The sequence below is a fragment of the Schistocerca nitens genome, chromosome 1 (genome assembly GCF_023898315.1).
Source record: "Schistocerca nitens isolate TAMUIC-IGC-003100 chromosome 1, iqSchNite1.1, whole genome shotgun sequence".
In the NCBI taxonomy this organism is placed as follows: Eukaryota; Metazoa; Arthropoda; class Insecta; order Orthoptera; family Acrididae; genus Schistocerca; species Schistocerca nitens.
The window spans coordinates 1,060,140,914-1,060,167,942 of record NC_064614.1 but is presented as its reverse complement, the minus strand read 5'-3'; the positions used below and the strand labels follow the sequence as shown (position 1 = coordinate 1,060,167,942).

Below are 27,029 nucleotides of genomic sequence, written 5' to 3'. Positions count from 1 at the left end.
GAATTTTCCTGATGGTTTTCTCAGAATCGAAGAAACCTGTGACTATTTCCAGAATGAGATTTTCACTCTGCAGCGGAGTGTGCGCTGATATGAAACTTCCTGGCAGATTAAAACTGTTCTGCAAGGTTCGCAGCAGAGCTTCTGTAAAGTTTGGAAGGTAGGAGACGAGATACTGGCAGAAGTAAATCTGTGAGGACCGAGCGTGAGTCGTGCTTCGGTAGCTCAGATGGTCGAGCACTTGCCCGCGAAAGGCAAAGGTCCCGAGTTCGAGTCTCGGTCGGGCACACAACAATATTTTAAGATGGGATGCACAAGAGTTTTGTAAGCATTCTCGTTTGTATAGTGTAATCGCTGATAATCACATTGTAAAAGTCCGTGGCACAACGTGGGAATGACGCAGATGACGCTGTAGATGATATAAAAGTCATATTTTCTGTCTATTCATTCGTCCGCAGCTCGTGGTCGTGCGGTAGCATTCTCGCTTCCCGCGCTCGTGTTCCCGGGTTCGATTCCCGGCGGGGTCAGGGATTTTCTCTGCCTCGGGCTTGGATGTGTGTGATGTCCTTAGGTTAGTTAGGTTTAAGTAGTTCTAAGTTCTAGGGGACTGATGACCATAGATGTTAAGCCCCATAGTGCTCGGGGCCATTTGAACCATTTTGTCTATACATTTTGAGAAGTTACAGACAGATGCGAAGTGCATATAGCACAGACAACGAAATGTGACAGTGAATACAGCGAGAAGAGTCTCGGCGGGGTCTTACGCTATTTTATACAGCACGCTGTCTGCTGCGCAGCTAGCTAGCCCGGCAACCGCGTGGTCCATACAGGCCAGCACGCGGTAAGGGCTGGGCAGGATAAAATCGGTATCACGCACCATTGCAATATACATATAGATTCTTAACACTATTTCTTAAAACTTGGTAAGTGGTCTTTAACGGTATACTTCGCATTTACCTTTCAGCGTCTGCTAATACCTTATCAATCGTAACTGTCCCATTGGCTCTGGGGTCAATATGACGCCATAAGTACTTTGGGACATGTATCTCCCTTGTTTTCAAAACTATTATTTTCAAAATCTATAATTTTTCCCTCCGAGTCCATTGTATCCTATGATGTTTCCTTCATTTTTATATTTACAACACATTAAAATTTATTCACAGTTTTCGCACTGAATACCACTGGGATCATTGTGACCCAAAGTTTAATTGTTTGTTTGTTTCGTGAATGTAACATTTATGAAAACAGAATGATGAATTTTGAGCTGAACAGCTGTTACATGAAACACCTGCAGGAATGAAAATATTATTTTCTGCTTATTTTTATCCATATTAGTGTTTCCTGCATCAGCTGTTGTTTTACTTTTCCTAATACCACTGGGGTCAATATGACTCCACAAGCACATTAGAATACGTATCTCTATTGTTGACGGCTGGAACACCTGGCTGCTCAAAAGAGATTTGGTGCTTATTCGTAAGGATATTATCGGCAATAGGTGAGGTTTCTAGATCTCTGTAGGGGAGACTGGGGTTAGTTGGCACAAGATAAGGGGCTACTTGGCACACAACATGTATTTTCTTCCACCGTGAGGTTAGAGAGCTGCTAGTGGGAGGTGGGGGTTATGTAAAGATGCGTTATCCACCGTTACTTCAGTCTGCTTAGAAGAGTCACGGAGGCAGTACCTTTGTTTCATCTTTTTCTGACTGAAACTCCTTTGTTCTGCTGAACCCGTAGATCGAAATGTCGTGCCACTGATGGTAGTTTTGGAAAGAATGGTTAACCGTGGTTGCATGTGTGTATATAATCTTTACAATTAATGAAATTTTCCAGGCTGTTATGCCGTGGTCGAATGAATGTCACCTTATAAATCAACGTTTCGTCCCCATCTGCGAAGGACATTTTCAAGGGGAATCATAGCTTCTTTTGAACGTCCGATTCACACCCTGGCTCGCTGCTGATTACATTTAGGCATGGGGTCAGTTGGCATAGCAATGGCAACTCGCTCTCCAAACCTACGTCAACTACACACCATATTGAAATGAAATGAAGTCCCATGTTTCTTTACAGAGCATAGGGGAACGATGCGGGAGACCCGCACCGCCTTACTAGGCAAGGTCCTAGTGGAGGTGGTTTGCCATTGCCTTCCTCCGACCGTAATGGGGATGAATTATGATGATGAAGACGACACAACAACACCCAGTCATCTCGAGGCAGGGAAAATCCCTGACCCCGCCGGGAATCGAACCCGTGACACCGTGCTCGGGAAGCGAGAGCGCTACCGCGAGACCACGAGCAGCGGACATACACTATATTACTGTTCATTAAAAAGGAAGCAATTTTTTTTGAAAATGAATAAATACAGGTCACTCCATTAAAAAATCGCCCTTTCGCGCGGGCCATGAAAGCAGCCCAACCGTGACCGAAAAAGATTTACTGCTGTTCTAGCACACAGTCCCATCAATGACAGAATCACTGCTGAAAAAGTCAAAAAGAAGAAAAATCCATCAACAATCAAGAAGGGTGACATGGCTAGATTTGACAAGTGTAAGAAGAAAGAACTTCCTAGAACTCGTCGATCTCACTTTTCCTCTATGTATTCTGATGACAGCATGTCAGACATTAGCTATGCTGAAAGTGACGTAAGATAGTCCTTCCTTGACAGTCAGAGACTGAACCTCCCCGTGGCGAAGAGGTTTTACCCTCAGCCTCCTACCAAGACTATGGTGAGGGTTCTCCACTGTTTCAACGAACCATGGAGAACCGCAAAAAGATGCTAACAGATCACCCTGAACAAGAGCATCAACGGATATCCCACAATATTAAGAACTTCCTTATCACCAGCAATACCACGCAAATGACTTTTTTGGTGAAGTCCCGTGTCCGCCAGCACCCTGGAAAGATGTCGAAACAAATGGCAACGAGATTCCCGTGTCCACTACGGCCAGAAAAGGTAAAACTGATGGTGGACAGACGAGGATGGCTCAGTTTGATAAGGTAAAGTAAAATTGTGCGGAAATTGAACCCATCTGTTCAAATGAAGAGATGCCCTACGCCCACACTCGTGGCTTATTTAAAACATTGAGCTAATTTTATTCGGATAACTGTAGATATTGATAGCTATAATAATAAAAGCAAAATTATTTTTCATGATGAATTCAGTTTTAGTTCATACATTTAAATACATACTGTTGTTCATACACTTAAGTAGAATTTGCGTTTGTTAAAATATTATATCTTCATGAGGACTTTATTTTTTGAAGAATTTAGACTTTGAAAAGGAAGTGGCTCCATATTTGCAAAAAAAAAAAAAATTAAATTTGTGGCACAGCTTGACAAGAAGAAGGGACCGGTTGGTAGGACATGTTCTGAGGCATCAAGGGATCACAAATTTAGCATTGGAGGGCAGCGTGGAGGGTAAAACTCGTAGAGGGAGACCAAGATGTGAATACACTAAGCAGATTCAGAAGGATGTAGGTTGCAGTAAGTACTGGGAGATGAAGAAGCTTGCACAGGATGGAGTAACATGGAGAGCTGCATCAAACCAGTCTCAGGACTGAAGACCACAACAACAACAACCAACTAGCCCTGGTCTCCCTTACTTTATGTGCTGCTGACGTTCGGTACAGCGCCGGAAAACGGTTGGAACATAATGTTCCACATAGCTATTGCCATGTTAACATGAAATATAGTAAATACCTGGGACTCCGGAGCTATGATTATTCCTCAGACGTTGAGCCTAGTGAAGGATAGTAATTATTAAACTGCTCGGTAACAAGATCACTTACATCAAAACACAAAGTCAAATCTCCCTGAACACTCTCCCAAATTTGTAGCAGAAGATCTCGTTTGCCTTGTACTTTAGGTCGTTTGACGCGAATGACGACTTACTGGCATTGTCCGGCGTGTCCAGGATCTCGTTGGTCTCCTGCAGTCTGGGCACCTCCACCAGCCGCAGGGGTGCCTGCTCTTCTATGCGCACCTCCACCGCCAGATCATCTACGGGCTGCAACAAATAACAGTTGGCAGTCGCATTCAGATCCACCGGAAAACACTGACCGCTGCTCAGTAAAGCTGAAACAATAACTTATTACAGCCGAAGTTTTACATTACGCAATTTCAGATGTAACTTATTAGCGAGTTACGCACCAACAGGGTCCTCAACCATACGTTCTCTGCGCGTATTACAACAGTATGGACAGTTTGTGTCCATGAGAAATCTGGCGCTTCTCTAAGGGCAAGCAGAATCGTTTATAATATTTTCTTCACTGCGACAGTAAGACCTTTTGTTGTCACTGCCATTATTACCTGATTCGTCCCCGTGTGAATCAGATCTACGATAGTGTAATGAGAATCTTCAGTATCTACTGTGTCATCTTTCTCTCTCTATTTCCTTTTACACTAGTTAAGACACTCCACTCATATACGGTTATGAGAGGGGTTGCGTCCAAACCGTTAGGCTTAAGTTCTCCATGGAATTCCTACATCAATAAAAGGAAATATCGAGGTAGTTCCTGTGGGAAGAACGTGATCAATATTCTTCACTATTACAGTACTGTCCTATCCGAGTTTGAGCACCACATCCAATGCCTCAGACGTCGAAGAGAGTTAACCTTTCATCTTTACTTTTTATCTGTACTTATGCCCTTTCCTGACGGCAACATCTCTGTCTATGTATGAGTGTGTGCGTGTGAGAGAGACGGGGGAGGGAGAGAGAGGGGGGGGGGGAGAGGGGAGAAAGGATAACGGTGAGGTTGTCTTGGTGTGGGGCAGTAACTATTTTGGCTACTTATTTCGTCACACACTATCAACGACATAATGTTGGCCCTAGTTTTAATTATGAATAAGAACCTTCAGTGGTGGGGAAGATGTCGAAAACGACAACACTAAAGACAACAGACAATCGCAAGAAATATGCAACAGTAACTTGTGCAGTCTGATATTTCCTCAGCTTATTAAATGCTTTGAAGCAACTCCCATCTCCTTCTGCCATTAGCTATGTAATGTAAGACTTTATCGGTTCATATGGCTTCCAGTATTAACAATGATTTGTAGTTCATTAACCTGTATGTTCATGTAATGCGTGAAAGGGTATTTGTTATTGTTTCAGGAATGTTTTGGGGCATAGGATTTGTTGCTATAAGAATTACCACATGCAGCGCTAGGAAACATGTGTGACAGAGCATGAAGACGTGTACTGATTTACATCTTTCTGTAATAATACTTGGCCAATAGGACGGGAAGAAGTGACAGCTGCTGGAGACAACTTATTCCACAAAGTTACTACACATACCAGTAAAACTGTAGATATTCTGTAGTTATCTGTGGCTGTCGAACGTCATTCGCTGGTATTCCGTCACGGACTGGCACATCGCTTCTGCTTGGAATCCGCTATTCATGTGAGATGAAGAAATTAAAATCAAGGAGTTATTCAGAAGTTGGCAAATAAACTAAATACCGAAATAAATTAATCGGCTGACCAACCAATAAATGCCAAACCAGTATTAATTACAGAAGAGTTGTATGAGTTAAACAGGGCTACAGAAATGTAGTAAGTATTTTTGATACAGCGTGTACATAACCAAAGTTCCTGTAGAAAGAAAACCACTGATCAGAATGGCACAAACTAGTACTGCGTATTATTGACGTAGGGGGTAAACATCAATGAAACAAAAAAAAAAATTATCGAAAATCGTACCAATAGATTTAGCCATAAGCCTCATAACGTAAATAGGGCCGGCCTCAAATGACAGATGACTGCAATACGACGCCAGTGTTTTGGGTTAGTTAAGCAAGCCCATCCACCACGGCGAGGTCGTACCACGTCGCATGGGAAACATAGGTTTTAATTAGAGGCCAACGTTGTTGTTGTTGTGGTCTTCAGTCCTGAGACTGGTTTGATGCAGCTCTCCATGCTACTCTATCCTGTGCAAGCTTCTTCATCTCCCAGTACCTACTGCAACCTACATCCTTCTGAATCTGCTTAGTGTATTCATCTCTTGGTCTCCCTCTACGATTTTTACCCTCCACGCTGCCCTCCAATGCTAAATTTGTGATCCCTTGATGCCTCAAAACATGTCCTACCAACCGATCCCTTCTTCTAGTCAAGTTGTGCCACAAACTTCTCTTCTCCCCAATCCTATTCAATACCTCCTCATTAGTTACGTGATCTACCCATCTTATCTTCAGCATTCTTCTGTAGCACCACATTTCGAAAGCTTCTATTCTCTTCTTGTCCAAACTAGTTATCGTCCATGTCTCACTTCCATACATGGCTACACTCCATACAAATGCTTTCAGAAACGACTTCCTGACACCTAAATCTATACTCGATGTTAACAAATTTCTCTTCTTGAGAAACGCTTTCCTTGCCATTGCCAGTCTACATTTTATATCCTCTCTACTTCGACCATCATCGGTTATTTTACTCCCTAAATAGCAAAACTCCTTTACTACTTTAAGTGTCTCATTTCCTAATCTAATTCCCTCAGCATCACCCGACTTAATTCGACCACATTCCATTATCCTTGTTTTGCTTTTGTTGATGTTCATCTTATATCCTCCTTTCAAGACACTGTCCATTCCGTTCAACTGCTCTTCCAAGTCCTTTGCTGTCTCTGACAGAATTACAATGTCATCGGCGAACCTCAAAGTTTTTACTTCTTCTCCATGAATTTTAATACCTACTCCGAATTTTTCTTTTGTTTCCTTTACTGCTTGCTCAATATACAGATTGAATAACATCGGGGAGAGGCTACAACCCTGTCTCACTCCTTTCCCAACCACTGCTTCCCTTTCATGCCCCTCGACTCTTATAACTGCCATCTGGTTTCTGTACAAATTGTAAATAGCCTTTCGCTCCCTGTATTTTACCCCTGCCACCTTCAGAATTTGAAAGAGAGTATTCCAGTCAACATTGTCAAAAGCTTTCTCTAAGTCTACAAATGCTAGAAACGTAGGTTTGCCTTTTCTTAATCTTTCTTCCAAGATAAGTCGTAAGGTCAGTATTGCCTCACGTGTTCCAACATTTCTACGGAATCCAAACTGATCTTCCCCGAGGTCCGCTTCTACCAGTTTTTCCATTCGTCTGTAAAGAATTCGCGTTAGTATTTTGCAGCTGTGACTTATTAAACTGATAGTTCGGTAATTTTCACATCTGTCAACACCTGCTTTCTTTGGGATTGGAATTATTATATTCTTCTTGAAGTCTGAGGGTATTTCGCCTGTCTCATGCATCGTGCTCACCAGATGGTAGAGTTTTGTCATGACTGGCTCTCCCGAGGCTATCAGTAGTTCTAATGGAATGTTGTCTACTCCCGGGGCCTTGTTTCGACTCAGGTCTTTCAGTGCTCTGTCAAACTCTTCACGCAGTATCTTATCTCCCATTTCGTCTTCATCTACATCTTCTTCCATTTCCATAATATTGTCCTCAAGTACATCGCCCTTGTATAAACCCTCTATATACTCCTTCCACCTTTCTGCCTTCCCTTCTTTGCTTAGAACTGGGTTGCCATCTGAGCTCTTGATATTCATACAAGTGGTTCTCTTCTCTCCAAAGGTCTCTATAATTTTCCTGTAGGCAGTATCTATCTTACCCCTAGTGAGACAAGCCTCTACATCCTTACATTTGTCCTCTAGCCATCCCTGCTTAGCCATTTTGCACTTCCTGTCGATTTCATTTTTGAGACGTTTGTATTCCTTTTTGCCTGCTTCATTTACTGCATTTTTATATTTTCTCCTTTCATCAATTAAATTCAATATTTCTTCTGTTACCCAAGGATTTCTATTAGCCCTCGTCTTTTTACCTACTTGATCGTCTGCTGCCTTCACCACTTCATCCCGCAGAGCTACCCATTCTTCTTCTGCTGTATTTCTTTCCCCCATTCCTGTCAATTGTTCCCTTATGCTCTCCCTGAAACTCTCTACAACCTCTGGTTCTTTCAGTTTATCCAGGTCCCATCTCCTTAAATTCCCACCTTTTTGCAGTTTCTTCAGTTTCAATCTGCAGTTCATAACCAATAGATTGTGGTCAGAATCCACATCTGCCCCAGGAAATGTCTTACAATTTAAAACCTGGTTCCTAAATCTCTGTCTTACCATTATATAATCTATCTGAAACCTGTCAGTATCTCCAGGCTTCTTCCATGTATACAGCCTCCTTTCATGATTCTTGAACCAAGTGTTAGCTATGATTAAGCTATGCTCTGTGCAAAATTCTACAAGGCGGCTTCCTCTTTCATTCCTTCCCCCCAATCCATATTCACCTACTATGTTTCCTTCTCTCCCTTTTCCTACTGATGAATTCCAGTCACCCATGACTATTAAATTTTCGTCTCCCTTCACTACCTGAATAATTTCTTTTATCTCGTCATACATTTCATCAATTTCTTCATCATCTGCAGAGCTAGTTGGCATATAAACTTGTACTACTGTAGTAGGCATGGGCTTTGTGTCTATCTTGGCCACGATAATGCGTTCACTATGCTGTTTGTAGTAGCTAACCCGCACTCCTATTTTTTTATTCATTATTAAACCTACTCCTGCATTACCCCTATTTGATTTTGTATTTATAACCCTGTAATCACCAGACCAAAAGTCTGGCCAACAACCGGATAAAAAGCAAAATGATATAGAATTATAATTTCGTGAGACAGGTGCAAGACATATTCAATATGCTATCACCCGTTTTCTACCACAGGTTGAAATCGAGAAGCAGCATCTTCCACAGCAGACCGGGGTGTCACGGGGGTCACGTTCTAAACGCGTGGAGCAATGCTTGCCGTCAGTTCAGCAAGTAATTGGAGCAGTGAACTCAGAATCTTTCAGAAAATCTTACAGCCATAAGTAACACTGATTAGATCAGGTGACATGGACGTCCAGGTTGTAGGGGGATGATGTCTGATAACTCTAGTATTTTCGAAATACTTCTGCAGCAGCCGCTCCGATGACTGTGTAGTGTGCGGAGGAGCGCCATCTTTCATAAAAATGATCGTATCTACAGATCCACGCTGTTGGAAGGTTGAAATGATGTTGGTGCGCAAAACAATCTCAGGTCATTTACTAATGATGGTACAGGTAACAGGGCTGGCAGGACTCATCTTCTCGAAACTATACGACCGTACGATACACGATGCCCCCAACACACACCACACCGTCACCTTTGCAGAATGAAACTGTACCGGTTGATGTGCGTGCGGATTTTCCGTTGCCCAAATTCTGTAGTTCTGTGTATTTACATGGAAATGGGCTTCGTCTGTCCGCAAAATATTCCACGGCCGTTCATTGCCCACTCCCATGCGAACAAGAATTTCCAGAACGAATGTTTGTCTAGCTGGTAGGTCAACAGGAAGCAACTCCAGAACATGGGTGATTTTGTATGGATAGTACTGCAGAATATTTCGTAGGATTTTATGCACATTGCTCACAGACATGACCAACTTTCGGTCAGTTCCCCGTGTAGTGCATGTTTGCACACCACCGCTCGACCCCTCTTGCAGTGCTGTGGTCACATCTTCGACAGACATCGGTTCAATTACATTCCTTCCTCTGCCACGTTGCACTACAAAAGAATCTGTGTTTTCTAGTTTTGTAATCATTTTCTTCAGACCCTTTGTAGACATCCGACATCTGCCTTTTTTTCATACTCTTGCATTCGGAACTACCGCAGGGCCACTGGCGCTCAGTTGTCGTTCTTACGAAAGAGCTTTACTAGCAGCACGGGATCCTTCACGGAGACAGCCAAGTTGGGCTTCTCGGATGCAAACTCAGGAAGATCCGTGTGCCACGCCTCTGCTGGTCGCAGCGCCATCTGTTAATACAAGTTTCTTTGTTTTTGTTCCATGACTTTTCTTCTTGCGCCAATAATACGAGGGGGGACCCAAAAGAAACCGGACGCCGTGGGCGCTGCCACTCGTAGACGTAGTGCAGGGTTCTCACGCTAGATGGTGTAGTACAGACCTTCATGAAACAGCTGTGGAGACGGCGTCAGTGTAGAGCTGAACGTGGAAGTGTGGTATTGTGTTTCTCTGACTGTTGGCGGGTTACCTCTGCGAAGTCGCTGTGGCAACTTTAAAAGAACAAAGAGTGTGTGTGAAATTTTGTTTCCTGCTTTAAAATAAAACTGTAACGGACACACACCAAATGCTTCAGGAAGCTTTCCAGGAGGACGCTATGAGCCGCACACAGGTTTTCGAGTGGTTTGGGCTCTTTAAACGTGGTGACATGTATGTTGAAGACCAAGATCATTCATGGACGCCATTCAACATCGCGGAATGAGAACATTGAAAAGGTCCGCCAAAGATCAGCGAGGATCGTCGCCAAACGATCGACCAAATTTCAGCAGAGACAGGAATTAGTTGGAGCTCGTGCCAGTGGATTTTGAGTGAGGATTTGCACATGAGACGTGTTGCTGCTAAATTTGTTCCGCGCCTTCTCACACAGGAGCAAAAAACGATCCGCATGAATGTGTGTCAGGACTTGAAAACAGAGATTGCACGTGATCCAATCTTCTTGAACAAAGTCATTACAGGGGATGAGAGTTGGTGTTACGGGTATGACCCAGAAACGAAGCAAGTGTCAAGTTAGTGGAGGACTCCCAACTCTCCCAGACCAAAAAAAGAAAGGCAAGTGAGGTCAAATGTGAAGACGATGATCATTGTCTTTTTTGATGTTCGTGGAATTGTGCATCGCGAATTCGTACTTCCTGGCCAGACTGTTAACCAGCATTTGTACTTGGATGTTTTAAGGCGTCTGCGAGAGGATGTGAGGAGGACACGCCCGGAACTTTGGCGATCAGGTATCAGGTGACTGGTTTCTGCATCACGACAACGCTCCAGCACACACGGCCTTACGAGTGACCCACTATTTGGCATCTCAGAGGTGGACTGTCGTTCCCCACGCTCCGTATTCGCCGGACCTAGCCCTGTGCGACTTTTTCCTATTTCCACGAATGAAAAAAACGCTAAAAGGGGAGCGTTATGATGATGTGGAGGCGGTAAAAACAGCTTCGCAAAGGGCACTGGACAATATCAAACTTGAAGAGTTCCAAACATGCTTCCAACAGTGGGAAAAGAGACTTGACAAGTGCATCGCACGTAATGGAGAGATTTTGAAGGCGACTGAAATAATTTTGTAAAAAGGATCATCAATAAATTTTGTATGACAACAATCCGGTTTCTTTTGGGTCCCCCCCTCGTATACTGATACAATTTGACGTTATTCTGAGAGATGACTCTCTTTCTACAGCGTCTTGAAACTAGAACATAAATTGTGGACGCCATGTATATTAGTTACCTCTTCCTTCACAATGTCGTTTCTAAAAGACAAATATCGCCGTGTATCGAGTTCTTAGATAATTACCAGAACGCCGGCTTGTCCTATTTGGGCTTATGGTCTGTCTACAGTAATCCCGTCATTTTATTTTTTCTAATAGATTCAGTGACTGTGAATATATATTTGTGACATGAATTTAGTTCAAAACATTTTTTTAAAATTTTCTAACAAAAATCGTCTAAATATGTTATATTATCTCATTTAAGGGTCTACATGTCATGCACTGTGATGCAGCTCACTGCAAAAGCGTTTTTTGACATATTACACGGATGAGCCAAAACATTGTGACCACCTGCATAACAGTTTGTTTGTCCATCTTTCGAACGAAATGTGTCACTGATCCTGTGTATGAGGGATCAGACAGTTTGATGGTAGGTTTGTGGAGATATATGGTACTAGATGTCCACGCACAGGTCACGTAATTCGCGTAAATAACGGGTAGCTGATTTTTGTACGCGGTGATGGTGCCCCATAGCGAACCAGATGTGTTCCACAGAATTTACATCAGGCGTGTCAGTTCACTAAAATGCTCTTGAAACCACTGTAGCATGGTTCTCGGTCTGAGACACGGACAATTATACTGCTGAAAGACGACATCGCCGTCTGGGAAGACATCAAGCGTGAAGGGTGGCAGGTGGTTCGCGGCTGTCAGTGTGTCTTCGATTACTACCACAGGTCCCATGCAGCCACAGGATAACGCCTCTCACGGCATAATACTGCTCCCACAACCTCCGTCCGTGATGCACTGCACGTTTCGTTCGCCTTAATGACGCCGTTTGTGGAGACGGCCATCGACCAAGTGTAGCAAAAATGTGATTCAACCTAATAGGCGACACGTTTCCATTGATCAACGGTCGAATTCCGATCCGATGATCCAGAGACCACTGCAATAGTAGATGACGATGTCGTTGGTTCAACATGTGGGCTCCATGTTCAACAATGTGTTATGAACAGCGCGCTCCGAAACACTTGTGCGTGCACCACCATTGTGCTCTTTTGGCAGAGGTGCCACAGATCTCCATCTATCCTATTTTACAGAGCAGACAAGTCTCCGAACCCCTAGTTCTGTGAAGAGTCGTGGGCGTCGAACCATATCGCGCCTAGTGCTCGTTTCACTGTTCTTCTATCTCAATCCGTAGAGGCTCACGACAGTAGCACATGAACAATCGACCAGCTTCACCGTTTGAGAGATACTCGTTCACAGATTCTGCGCAATAATAATCTGCTCTTAGTCAAAGTCGCTTATCTTAATGGATTTCCTCATTTTCAGCCATATCTTCGCTAGTGTGATTCCCTGTCCGTGTCTGCTCTGCTAACATACATACGTGTAACTTGTCCGCAGTTCCACTAGGCGGCATCGAGCGTCGCGGTGGGCAGTGGTCATAATGTTTTGTCCGCTCAGCGTATGTGACAACGTTGGAGATTAGTATGCCCAAGCCGCTCACAACTAGTTATGCGATAACAAATTCATTTTAATGTTACATGGCTTTAACATCCATTTTCTTCTCTCCTGTGACAGAAGTAACTCAAAAATGGTTATAACTTCTCTACTTGTTGTGGTAGATGAGATTATAATTTTAAGCGATAGGGTTCAGAATATCTTTTCATCTCAGATGAATAGTGGATTCCAAGCAGAAGCAATGTGCCAGTCCGTGGCGGAATACAAGTGCATGCCGTTCGACAGCCACAGATAACTACAGAATGTCTACAGCGATGATACCTTTCATTAGGCCAATGGACATAGATGGTTAAAAAATTTACATGAGGGGAAATCAGACTTAAAGGTAAACAACGTATTGAAAGACTATAAAATGAGTCCATTGACATGAAAAGTCAACGAGGATCGAACTCATTAGGGCCCACATCGTGTCACATTCCATAAGTTTGTTGAGTAACAGTGGTTGCAGTGCCATACGGAAAATTGTGGAAAGCTCGGAATATTTCAAAGTGAGCACTAGTGTGTGTATTGCATATTAAACCGGGGACCTAGAAACGACGGAGAGGCTTCGTCCCGCCTCAGCCCTCAGTGGTTCACAACCCCACAACAGGCCACTGCAGTTCACCCACCCCACCGTCGCCCCACGCCGAACCCAGGGTTATTGTGCGGTTCGGCCTCCAGTGAACCCCCCCACCCTCCCCCCCTCCCCCCCTTCCCCCAGGAAAGTCTCATACCAGACGAGGTAATGTGGTAGAGTAATTATGGTGTACGCATACGTGGAGACGCTGTTTGCGCAGCAAAAGCCGACGTAGTGTAACTGAAGCGGAATAAGGGCAACCAGCCCGCATTACCCGAGGCGGATGGAAATCGCCTTAAAAACCATCCACAGTCTGGCCGGCACGCCGGACCTCGACACCAATCCACTGCGCGTGTTCGTGCCGGGGACCGGCACGCCTTCCCGCTCGGGAAGCAGCGCGTTAGACCGCGCGGCTAGCTCTGTGGGCAGGTGGGCACTTTGTTTTTGCCGAAGCTTGAGGGAGAGCAGGTTGTAGTCCTCTCTGATATGCACGAAACATTCAAAGTCAATGACAGAAGATGAAATGTGGACGTATTTTTATGAACTGGGAGACGGAGTTTAATTCAGCTGATGGTATGACACCTCTTACCAATGGCCTGAGAAATTTAAGTCAGCGATGAACAGAGAAAGCCGTGGTGCTTATTTTTTTAATGAAAAGAGTGCCAGTCTTTTTAAATATCTTAGACGTGGTCGCAGCATATAACAATGCGTGATACACTGACAAGGGAACCTCCCCATCCCACCCCCCTCAGATTTAGTTATAAGTTGGTACAATGGATAGGCCTTGAAAACCTGAACACAGATCAATTGAGAAAACAGGAAGAAGTTGTGTGGAACTGTGAAAAAATAAGCAAAATATACAAACGGAGTAGTTCATGGGAAGATATGCAACATCAAAGACACTGGGAACGCAGGAGCGCCGTTGTCTCGTGGTAACGTGAGCAACTGCGGAACGAAAGGTCCTGGGTTCAAATCTTCCATCGAGTGTGAAGTTTAATTTTTTATTTTCAGTTTATGTGACAAACTCTTATGTTTTCATCACTTTTTTGGGAGTGATTATCACATCCACAAGAAAACCTAAATCGGGCAAGGTAGAAGAATCTTTTTACCCATTCGCCAAGTGTACAAGTTAGGTGGGTCGACAACATATTCCTGTCATGTGACGCACATGCCGTCACCAGTGTCGTATAGAATATATCAGATGTGTTTTCCTGTGGAGGAATCGGTTGACCTATGACCTTGCGATCAATTGTTTTCGGTTGCCATTGGAGAGTCACGTCCTTTCGTCTACTAATCGCACGGTTTTGCGATGCGACCGCAAAACACAGACACTAAACTTATTACAGTGAACAGAGACGTCAATGAACGAACGGACAGATAATAACTATGCAAAAATAAAGTAAAATTTTCACTCGAGACGTCAATGAACGAACGGACAGATAATAACTATGCAAAAATAAAGAAAGTAAAATTTTCACTCGAGGGAAGACTTGAACCAAGGACCTCTCGCTCTGCAGCTGCTCACGCTACCACGGGACCAGGGCGCTCCTGAGCTCACATTCTCCATGATGTTGCCTATGTGCCCCATGGACTACTCAGTTTGTATATTTCGCTTATTTTTTCACAGTTCCACACAACTTCTTCCTGTTTTCTCAATTGATCTGTGTTCAGTTTATCAAGGCCTATCCACTGTGCCAACTTATAACTAAATCTGAGGGGGGTGCGATTGGGAGGTTCCCTTGTGAGACAATCCAACAGGTTGGAGCTGTCATTAGAAGGTGCACAAGTATCAGAGACAGATAAATTCACTATAACAATGTGCAAATGCATCATGGAGCCTTGATTTGCCATACACCAAACTCAAAATTTTTGCCTAATAAAACATAATTTTCTCGGAAAAGGATTTGCTGACACATGCAAAGTGGCAGTGGATGTGCAAAAGTGGGTACAATAGTGGCGACAGGATCTACTTTAAAGCATGGTTAAGAGCTGGGTTCAGCTATGCTGCAAATACATCACATTCCTGTTAACGAAGTTTTTCTTGAATAGTACCTATGTATAAAGAACTAGTTTCCACAACTACGTTGGCTAGTAAGGAAGCGATGGTTATATTTGCCTTAGTGTCGGTATATGCATCGTGTGAATCCCGTGGCGAAACAGTTTAGTTTCGCAGCTATTCACGTGTCATCTCCCCCACATGGACTTGTTCTTCTATTCAAAATCTTTAAAATACTGCGGCAGTGATGTTCATCCATCACAAAAGGTCACTTCTTTCACTACCGCACTACACTTATAGGGCATCCCGAAAAGACACGCACCGACGTCACATAATATGAAATGGCCTTAACACGAACTACGTCACGATACTTATGTTAAGCCACTTAACGAATATTAATAATAGCACCATTAATGACGCCGTGAATTTTCTTTGCACTAGTGGCATAAATACACTCACAGAAAAAAATAGCAACACCAGAGGTAATTAATATAGACTAATGAAATTTCGGGAATACACTTGTCTAGGTAACATATTTGAGTGATTAACACTGCAAGATCACAGGTTAATGTAGGTGCGATATAAGCAATTGCAAATGTGAAATGCTGCTACATTAATAACCGGTGTGACGGCCAGATTGTTGACGCTGGAGGTGTTGTCCAGTGATGTCTTATAAGCACTAGAAACAGACCTGCTGATCGACCAGGGCAAGGCAACGTGCCGACATTCTACTGGGTGTTACAAAAAGGTACGGCCAAACTTTCAGGAAACATTCCTCACACACAAATAAAGAAAAGATTTTATGTGGACATGTGTCCGGAAACGCTTAATTTCCATGTTAGAGCTCATTTTAGTTTGTTCTTCCACCTACGCTCAATGGAGCACGTTGTCATGATTTCATACCTGTGCTGCTAGAACATGCGCCTTTACAAGTACGACACAACATGTGGTTCATGCACGATGGAGCTCCTGCACATTTCAGTCGAAGTGTTCGTACGCTTCTCAACAACAGATTCGGTGACTAATGGATTGGTAGAAGCGGACCAATTCCATGGCCTCCACGCTCTCCTGACCTCAACCCTCTTGACTTTCATTTATGGGGGCATTTGAAAGCTTTTGTCTACGCAACCTCAGTACCAAATGTAGAGACTCTTCGTGCTCGTATTGTGGACGGCTGTGATACAATACGCCATTCTCCAGGGCTGCATCAGCGCATCAGGGATTCGATGCGACGGAGGGTGGATGCATCTATCCCCGCTAACGGAGGGCATTTTGAACATTTCCTGTAACAAAGTGATTGAAGTCACGCTCGAACGTTCTGTTGCTGTGTGTTTCCATTCCATGATTAATGTGATTTGAAGTAATAAAATGAGCTCTAACATGGAAAGTAAGCGTTTCCGGACACATGTCCACCTAACATATTTTCTTTCTTTGTGTGTGAGGAATGTTTCCTGAAAGTTTGGCCGTACCATTTTGTAACACCCTGTATACAGCATGTTGGATTACAACAGCGGTATGTGAACAAGCGTTATCCTGTTGGAATGCTGTTGGTTGGTTGGTTGGTTGGTTTGGGGGAGACCAGACAGCGTGGTCATCGGTCTCATCGAATTAGGAAAGGGAAGTCGGCCGTGCCCTTTCAGAGGAACCATCCCGGCATTTGCCTGGAGTGATTTAGGGAAATCACGGAAAACCTAAATCAGGATGGCCGGACGCGGGATTGAACCATCGTCCTCCCGAATGCGAGTCCAGTGTCTAACTACTGCGCCACCTCACTCGGTGAATGCTGTTCATGAATGGCAACAAGACAGGTAGAATTATCAGACTGACGTACAAATTTGGAGTCAGGGTGTGTGAATCACGAGACTGTTCCTGCTCTGACGATAACTCTAGGTTTAGCTCAAGTGCGTCTATCACGCAGACAGGTTGGTTGCAGGCCCTCAACTGGTCTCCTTCTAACAAACACGCAGCCATCACTGACACCGAGGCTGAACCAGCTTTCATAAGAACAGACCTCCACCCTGTCCTCTAATAAGCTCTCGCTTGAGTCGCTGGTTTGGGGTCATTGAAACACACGTTACAGGGCGCCTGGCTCGGAGTTGTCTTTGCAGTAACCTATTTGTAACACTATCACTGTCGAGCTAACTGCTGCCCAAATTGCTGCTGCAGATGCAGTTTGATGCGCCACAGCCATACACCGAACACGATGGTCGTCCCTCTCTGTAGTGCCACGTGGCCGTCCGGAGTCCGGTCTTCTTGCGACCGTACGTACTCACGACCACCGCTACCAGCATATCATGTACAGTGACTACATTTCTGCCAAGTATTACTCCTCAGTCTCAGAAGGAACATCCAGCTTCGTGTAGCCCTGTTTCACAACCTCGTTCAAACTCGGTGAGGCATTCATAAAGGGGCATTTGTCGCCTTAAAGGCGTTCTTGACCAAAATCAACTCACCACGTCCAAAGGTACACTACTGGTCATTAAAATTGCTACGCAACCAGGATGACGTGCTACAGACGCGAAATTTGACCGACAGGAAGCAGATGCTGTGATAAGCAAATGATTAGCTTTTCAGAGCATTCACACAAGGCTGGCGACGGTGGCGACACCTACAACATGCTGACATGAGGAAAGTTTCCAACCGATTTCTCAAACACAAACAGCAATTGACCGCCGTTGCCTGGTGAAATTTTGTTGTGATGCCTCGTGCAAGGAGGAGAAATGCGTACCATCCCGTTTCCGACTGTGATAAAGGTCGGATTGTAGCCTATCGCGATTGCGGTTTATCGTATTGCGACATTGCTGCTCGCGTTGGTCCAGATCCAATGACTGTTAGCAGAATATGGAATCGGTGGCTTCAGGAGGGTAATACGGAATGCCGTGCTGGATCCCAACGGCGTCGTATCACTAACAGTCGAGATGACAGGCATCTTATCCGCATGGCTGTAACGGATCGTGGAGCCACGTCTCGATCCCTGAGTCAACAGATAGGGACGTTTGCAAGACAACAATCATCTGCACGAACAGTTCGACGACGTTTGCAGCAGCATGGACTATCAGCTCGGAGACCATGGCTGCGGTTACGATGGTGTACTCAACGACGAACCTGGGTGCACGGACGGCAAAGCATGAAGATGGTCGCATCCGTGTTTGGCGATATCGCGGTGAGCGCACATTGGAAGCGCGTATTCGTCATCGCCATACTGGCGTATCACCCGGCGTGATGGTACGGGGTGCCAATGGTTACACGTCTCGGTCACCTCTTGTTCGCATTGACGACACTTTGAACAGTGGACGTTACATTTCAGATGTGTTACGACCCGTGGTTCTACCCTTCATTCGATCCCTGCGAAACCCTACATTTCAGCAGGATAATGCAGGTCCTGTACGGTCCTTTCTGGATACAGAAAATATTCGACTGCTGCCCTAGCCCTGAATTCTCAGGATCTATGCACCCAAATTGCGTGAAAATGTAATCACATGTCAGTTCTAGTATTTGTCTAATGAATACCCATTTATCATCTGCATTTCTTCTTGGTGTAGCAATTTTAATGGCCAGTAGTGTAATTACCCCCTTACACCGTGTACTTAAAGCAGGCATGATATGGATCCTCATAGTGGTGCTACTGGCGCCACTCTCATGCGACTAGCTCGAAATCTGAGTAGGCGTTATCTTTCAGACGTAGAAAAACGCGTACCAACTTACGTTATGTCGCTCAATTCCTTCTTGGTGTTGCGAATTTTTTCCGTCAGTATAGTTCATCAAGATGTCAGTTCTAGCGTGAGAGAGTCACCCAGTGGGAAGTATGCTAATAACGACTTCCTCCAATCTGAAGAAAGATACTTATGGACGTCGGTTTCAGTGGAACGAGGAACTGCAAGAGTGACTGCGTTTCTAGATCCGTTAGCGGCCGCCCGCTTTCTACGAAACAAGAGTTGATCGTCTCGTCTCCCAGTGGGAGAAACCTCTTAACGCATGTGGTGATTACTTTTGAATGGAACCAGTAGTTTACAGTTTTTTCGAAAGGATGTTCGCCACACACTCTTCTTCTATTTTTTTGTTTTTGTTTTTTATAAGATAAGGCGTCTTAAGAGAGCACGCAAGTCATCGTGTGGGATTTTTATTGACAGCTGGTTTAATGTGTAAGGTTCCCTAGCTAATGCTTCAGCATGATCATTGATAGGAACACATACGTGGCTCGACGTGGAGGGGGATTCCAAAAGTCCGGTGTATTTCTGAGGTTGTACAAAGATGTTCTTGAATTGGAGACAAACGAATGGGTCGGATGGTAATTATCAAACGCCTTTAAACTACAAAGAGAGATAGCCCTGTGTTGTTACTGATTTCGGCTCAATACAGTCCGACAACCACGAGTGATAGTCTGCGGTGCCATCTCATTTCATAGCAGGACATTGGTTTGACATCTGCGGCACCCTTACATTACAGCTGCTTCACGGTGAGTCATCCAGGGTTTACATTTCAGCAGGATAATGCACACTTGAACACGACGAAAGTTTCTGTTGCTTGTGTTCATGCTTGCCAAATCCTACCATGGCCTGCAAAGTTTTCTGAAACTCTCGCCAATTGAGAACGTTTGGAGTATTATGGACAGCCCCCCCCCCCCCCCAATGATCTCTGGATTTTAACTACACCCCTGGAAATGGAAAAAAGACCACATTGACACCGGTGTGTCAGACCCACCATACTTGCTCCGGACACTGCGAGAGGGCTGTACAAGCAATGATCACACGCACGGCACAGCGGACACACCAGGAACCGCGGTGTTGGCCGTCGAATGGCGCTAGCTGCGCAGCATTTGTGCACCGCCGCCGTCAGTGTCAGCCAGTTGGCCGTGGCATACGGAGCTCCATCGCAGTCTTTAACACTGGTAGCATGCCGCGACAGCGTGGACGTGAACCGTATGTGCAGTTGACGGACTTTGAGCGAGGGCGTATAGTGGGCATGCGGGAGGCCGGGTGGACGTACCGCCGAATTGCTCAACACGTGGGGCGTGAGGTCTCCACAGTACATCGATGTTGTCGCCAGTGGTCGGCGAAAGGTGCACGTGCCCGTCGACCTGGAACCGGACCGCAGCGACGCACGGATGCACGCCAAGACCGTAGGATCCTACGCAGTGCCGTAGGGGACCGCACCGCCACTTCCCAGCGAATTAGGGACACTGTTGCTCCTGGAGTATCGGCGAGGACCATTCGCAACCGTCTCCATGAAGCTGGGCTACGGTCCCGCACACCGTTAGGCCGTCTTCCGCTCACGCCCCAACATCGTGCAGCCCGCCTCCAGTGGTGTCGCGACAGGCGTGAATGGAGGGACGAATGGAGACGTGTCGTCTTCAGCGATGAGAGTCGCTTCTGCCTTGGTGCCAATGATGGTCGTGTGCGTGTTTGGCGCCGTGCAGGTGAGCGCCACAATCAGGACTGCATACGACCGAGGCACACAGGGCCAACACCCGGCATCATGGTGTGGGGAGCGATCTCCTACACTGGCCGTACACCACTGGTGATCGTCGAGGGGACACTGAATAGTGCACGGTACATCCAAACCGTCATCGAACCCATCGTTCTACCATTCCTAGACCGGCAAGGGAACTTGCTGTTCCAACACGACAATGCACGTCCGCATGTATCCCGTGCCACCCAACGTGCTCTAGAAGGTGTAAGTCAACTACCCTGGCCAGCAAGATCTCCGGATCTGTCCCCCATTGAGCATGTTTGGGACTGGATGAAGCGTCGTCTCACGCGGTCTGCACGTCCAGCACGAACGCTGGTCCAACTGAGGCGCCAGGTGGAAATGGCATGGCAAGCCGTTCCACAGGACTACATCCAGCATCTCTACGATCGTCTCCATGGGAGAATAGCAGCCTGCATTGCTGCGAAAGGTGGATATACACTGTACTAGTGCCGACATTGTGCATGCTCTGTTGCCTGTGTCTATGTGCCTGTGGTTCTGTCAGTGTGATCATGTGATGTATCTGACCCCAGGAATGTGTCAATAAAGTTTCCCCTTCCTGGGACAATGAATTCACGGTGTTCTTATTTCAATTTCCAGGAGTGTATATAACTAGCCCCTTGGACAGAATTTCGCACAATATCCCTCCGGAGGACATACAACTCTGTCAATCAATGCCAAGGCGAATAATTGCCTGCTTATGGCCAGAGAAGGATCACCGCGTTATTAACTTGCTCAGTTTGTAAATCTCTTTCTCTTGAACAAATCATCCAATTTTTTGAAATTTTCACTTCATTCCAGTCGGAGAGAGGCTACGGTCTTAGGTCGCATCCGTTTTGCTTATACCTGTCTCACCTATAGCTACATATGAAGCATACTCAAAACCATACACCCGCCAAAGCGGGACCATGGAATGGTTGCATTCAAAAGTAATCACCACACGCGTTGAGAGATTTATCCCACTGGGAAACGAGATAATCAATTCCTGTTTCGTAGAACGTGGTCGGCCGCTGATGGATGCACAACCGCAACCACTCTTGCAGTTCCTCGTTCCACTGAAACACACGTCCACACATATCTTTCTTCAGATCGCCAATGATGTGAAGCTGAAAGGTGAAATATTCTAGCTGTACATTTCACAACCAAAATGCCGCTGTGTATCCTTTACATCTATCGGTTTGCATCCGGATCATGCCTTCGAAGTCGGTCTTTTTTTTCCCTCTCTTACAGTGTCTTAGAATCTGTGTGATCCTTGGTTCAACAACAGAGGTTTCAAGGAATGTAGGACAGAAGCAAAGATCACTCGTGGTGTAGCAGTGGTACTGTGTAAGACCTTGGCGGACGTACCTGTCGAGGGTTGATGTTGATGCGCAGGTTGTAGGCGCCTATCTCCCTCTGCAGCAGCTCCTCGTACGTCAGGTTGAAGGTTACTTTTTTCTGCGCTTCAACGTTCACCGACACGTGCACCACGTTGGAATCGCGTGCGCTGCAACATTCAACGACGACATTATGCAAATAAATAGAAATAGCGTAAGAGATTTATAATACGGTGAATAAAAATTACAAAAAATCAGAAATTGTTCAAATGGCTCTGAGCACTGTGGGACTTAGCATCTGAGGTCATCAGTCCCTTAGAACGTAGAAATACTTAAATCTAAGGACATCACACACGTCCATGCCCGAGACAAGATTCGCAACTGCGACCGTAGCGGTCGCGCGGTTCCAGACTGAAGCGCCTAGAACCGTTCGGTCACAGGGGCTGGCAATAAAAATTACAAACATGTGTCCATGCATTACGCACACTCACATACAGACACACACACACACACACACACACACACACACACGAAACAAACTGTAAAATCCACTTTAAGGAAAATACTAAGACAGATATTAATTACTCCCTACTCGTCTCACTATTGACTTCCGTTTTTGAAACGACAATGCATTTAAGAACAGTGGAACACATCTGAAAATACGAGAGCCTTTGTCACCACAATTTAGATTCACAAGGGCCTCTCTACTAAACATGACATCTACCTTTTCAGTGACCATATGTTAAAATATCTAAGCGACAAGATTTCCGACACCGGCGTTTTATGTGACCTGTCTAAACCATTTGACTGTAGCATCTTTTGTTGGAGGAACTGAAAAGTTTATAGCTTTCGAGGTACAATGTGTAAGTTGTTCATTGATAAGAAGCAATGAATCATGTTACATAGCTCATGGAGCTTTCTTGATGAATGTTCTACTGTAGCAAAAATTACTTCTTTTGTTCCACAGATTTCAATTCTGAGACCACCCATGTACATGCTATGTATTAATGAATATCCGTTTTACACTGAAGAATGAGAAAAAGTGTCTTTCCTGATGATGTGGGCATCACTACAGAGCCCCTCGGGGCGGCAACAAGAGAAAAGGTGCAGTAAATTGATATCGATTAGTCCACGATAGTTGGTATACTACTTAACTTACAAAACACGGTTCATTCACTTGTGTAATTGGCAAATGATCAATAAAAATACAGCACGGGGGAAAGGTGAAACTGGTTGTCCAAGACATCAAATGCTTGATGACAGTAATTATTGATTTTGGAGATTGAAATATTAGAAAGTTAACTTACATTCCATATATGGAATAATGTTCTCGACCGGTTTCACACTCAAATATAAAATATGCACTGCTCAGCAGCGTGTTATAACGATAATAATTGATGGCCATCCCTGTACTTCATGTAGGCAAGCGTGTAACGATTAGGAATATTAACTACAATATATTTACTATCTTACAGAGTTTTTGTGAAGTATTAGAGGTAATATGAAACTATTTGACCACGTTCCTTGTGAATTAAAGGTGCCGACAGATGATGAAAGTTCTGAAGAACTGGAAATCATTTCTACTAGACAACTGCTTGTACTCCATACACTGATTTCTGGGTATATAGCATATTTTTGTAGCTGTGCTGCAGATATAAAAATTTGTCGTAGAACTAAAAAAAAATGTAGTTACGTAAATGACCCGTATGTAGAGGTCTTTTTACAGAGAAAAGTATCTTTTTTATGACTATACTGATACTTCCACAACACGGCGAGTGGTTGTGAATATGATTCATGGAATATACAAAAACATAACTAACAAACTAACTGAAACACACACACACACCACACACACACACACACACACACACACACACACACACTTACCACAATTCCGTAGTTTACATTGAAGTGCATTACTTCTGCGATCGATTGTTAGACGCAAATATAGTATTTGCCTGTTGGCATTGCCTCAGCTCCTGAGGCGTTGCTACTGGTGTGAGTACCCACCTGACTGCGACGTGTGCCGCGCCACGCCCTTCCGCCACTGCTGCGTCGTACTCCTGGCGGGCCTCCTCTTTGCCTCGCACGTAGGCCTCGTATGTCACGTTGTCCATCTCTCTGCAACAACAGTCATCAACTCACTCACTTCCATTTTACAAAGTTCGCAGCCGGTATGTCTGTTGAAACAATCATCTCTGTTGATAGAAGAACGGCGCACCATCCATGACAAATATCATTTCATTGGTTCAAATGGCTCTGAGCACTATGGGACTTAACATCTGAGGTCATCAGTCCCCTATAACTTAGAACTACTTAAACCTAACTAACCTACGGACATCACAAACATCCATGCCCGAGGCAGGATTCGAACCTGCCACCGTAGCGGTCGCGCGGTTCCAGGCTGAAGCGTCTAGAACCGCTCGGCCACCAATTCACTGGTAAAAAACCTATCTTCATGTACTGTGTAATGACACAGTAATTTGTGATTACTGGTACATCAGTTAAGTTTCCTTTTTAATTTATTATAAACTAGCCTTTTCCTCGTGCCTTCGCCAGCATAAGCAGTCAACACAATATTGCACAAGACTCCTCCACCCCCTCCCCCCCCTCTGGTTATACCTCTTCGTCTGTCACTCTTCCACCTCATCCTCCCACCTCCATCAGTCTCTCTTCACCTTCTCCTCCTCCGTCTGCCTATTCCCTCCTTCCCTTCTCTCTGTTCTCTCTGATCATTTCCTCCTCCCTCTCTCTCTGTCATATCCTCCTCACCCTTCTGTCTATATCCTCTTCCCCCTCTCTCTATCTCTTCCTCCCCCTCAGTTCGCATCTCCAATGTACAAATGTGTGTGAAATCTTATGGGACTTACCTGCTAAGGTCATCAGTCCCCAAGCTTACATACTGCTTAACCTAAATTATCCTAAGGACAAACACACACACACACACACACACACACACACACACACACACACACACACTCATGCCCGAGGGAGGACTCGAACCTCGCATCTCCTCCTCCTCCTCCCTCTGCCCAGCCACTCCTCCTCACCCCTGTCTCTGTCCGTCCCTTCCTCACCCCTCTCTCTTGACCTCCTCTGCCCCGTCTCTGTTGTGACCGCCATCTCGTCCACACTCTGTGTCTGTCTTCTCCTTCCCTCTCTGTCCTTCTCCTCCTTCCCCTGTTTCTTGCCCCAGACATCAGTCTGCAAAGCAGGTCGGTCAGGGAGCTGATACTCTTCCTACATCATATACCTTTTATGGAGGGCAACCTATACACCAAGCGGTGCACAAATACCTTTTTGCCCCATCACCTCTCCTATTGGAGGTGGGAGGTTATAAACCCTATAGTGCCTGCTGTTTGTGTGAAAAATTAGGTGAAAGCGATCCAGGGGTTTTGGAGGAGATCCTGGACACACACACACACACACACACACACACACACACACACATATATATATATATATATATATATATATATATATATATATATATATATATATGAGATCTACCTTAAATCATCTTAAAATACATACCAACATACAGTACCATTAACAATGAGATGACATCAGTGAGTAGTATGTAAAACTAACCAACTCAATTTGTAATCGGTGCAGATACTAATTCTCTGGATTCAATACCATGCAACGTCTTTTTACATCTTTCAATCCCAGCTCATGTGACGAACGCAATATGTTGTAGAACTTGGCTCTTTCCACTCAAATATCCCAGCTGCCTGTGAATGGAATCGGCAGAATCCCAATAGGAAGTGTTTAGCAGTGGGTTTCCAGTTCTGGCATTTGCTTGATGACCAGGAGAAACTTCTCAGAAATCTGTGTCAGCCCATGAGATTGAAACTGTTTTAAATTATTTCTGGGACAACATTATCCTCTGTATCAGACTAAATTTAAAATTTTGTTTAATCTTATGTATTTGTGTATGTGCCAGTCGGTTTTAATCGAAGTCCATTTACTCACAATGGTGCAGTTTGGGATGTAATTATCATATGACAGCGAAACTTGGCAGATATTCTAAATTGTTAATGTGTAACTAATTTATGTTGGAAAAAAATAGTTCTAACTTTGGCTAGCAGGTGCAAATCTGGCATTGTGATTGCAAGAAGGACGTATGGAAAGGTTTCCATATGTAATGTTTTAGAAATGTGACCTGGGCGGAAAAGGTCGAACAAGTGAGAAAGGCATAATGTTGATTTTGTTATTAACTGCAGATTAAACAGTTTGTTCAATGTGTTGTTGTTGTGGTCTTCTGTCCTGAGACTGGTTTGATGCAGCTCTCCATGCTACTCTATCCTGTGCAAGCTTCTTCATCTCCCAGTAACTACTGCAGCCTACATCCTTCTGAATCTGCTTAGTGTATTCATCTCTTGGTCTCCCTCTACGATTTTTACCCTCCCCACTGCCCTCCAATACTAAATTGGTGATCCCTTGATGCCTCAGAACATCTCCTACCAACCGATCCCTTCTTCTAGTCAACTTGTGCCACAAACTTCTCCCCAATCCTATTCAATACCTCCTCGTTAGTTATGTGATCTACCCATCTAATCTTCTGCATTCTTCTGTAGCACCACATTTCAAAAGCTTCTATTCTCTTCTTGTCCAAACTATTTATCGTCCATGTTTCACTTCCATACATGGCTACACTCCATACAAATACTTTCAGAAACGACTTCCTGACACTTAAATCTATACTCGATGTTAATAAATTTCTCTTCTTCAGAAACGATTTCCTTGCCATTGCCAGTCTACATTTTATATCATCTCTACTTCGACCATCATCAGTTATTTTGCTCCCCAAATAGCAAAACTCCTTTACTACTTTAAGTGTCTCATTTCCTAATCTAATCCCCTCAGCATCACCCGATTTAATTCCATTATCCTCTTTTTGCTTTTGTT

General features: G+C 44.6%; 1 protein-coding gene across 8 annotated transcripts in view; it reads right to left on the bottom strand.

Moving 5' to 3' along the window:
• The window catches only part of LOC126197766 (inter-alpha-trypsin inhibitor heavy chain H4-like), a 204,436-nt gene that overhangs the window by 153,809 nt on the left and 23,598 nt on the right, over positions 1 to 27,029 (bottom strand). For all 8 annotated transcript variants that reach the window (XM_049934662.1, XM_049934666.1, XM_049934664.1 and 5 more), the window contains exons 4-6: positions 24,129 to 24,239; positions 22,150 to 22,288; positions 3,886 to 4,000 (exon numbers count right to left, since the gene is read on the bottom strand). In XM_049934662.1, coding sequence (XP_049790619.1) covers positions 3,886 to 4,000; positions 22,150 to 22,288; positions 24,129 to 24,239 — 365 coding nt within the window. The remainder of the gene's footprint in view (positions 1 to 3,885; positions 4,001 to 22,149; positions 22,289 to 24,128; positions 24,240 to 27,029) is intronic.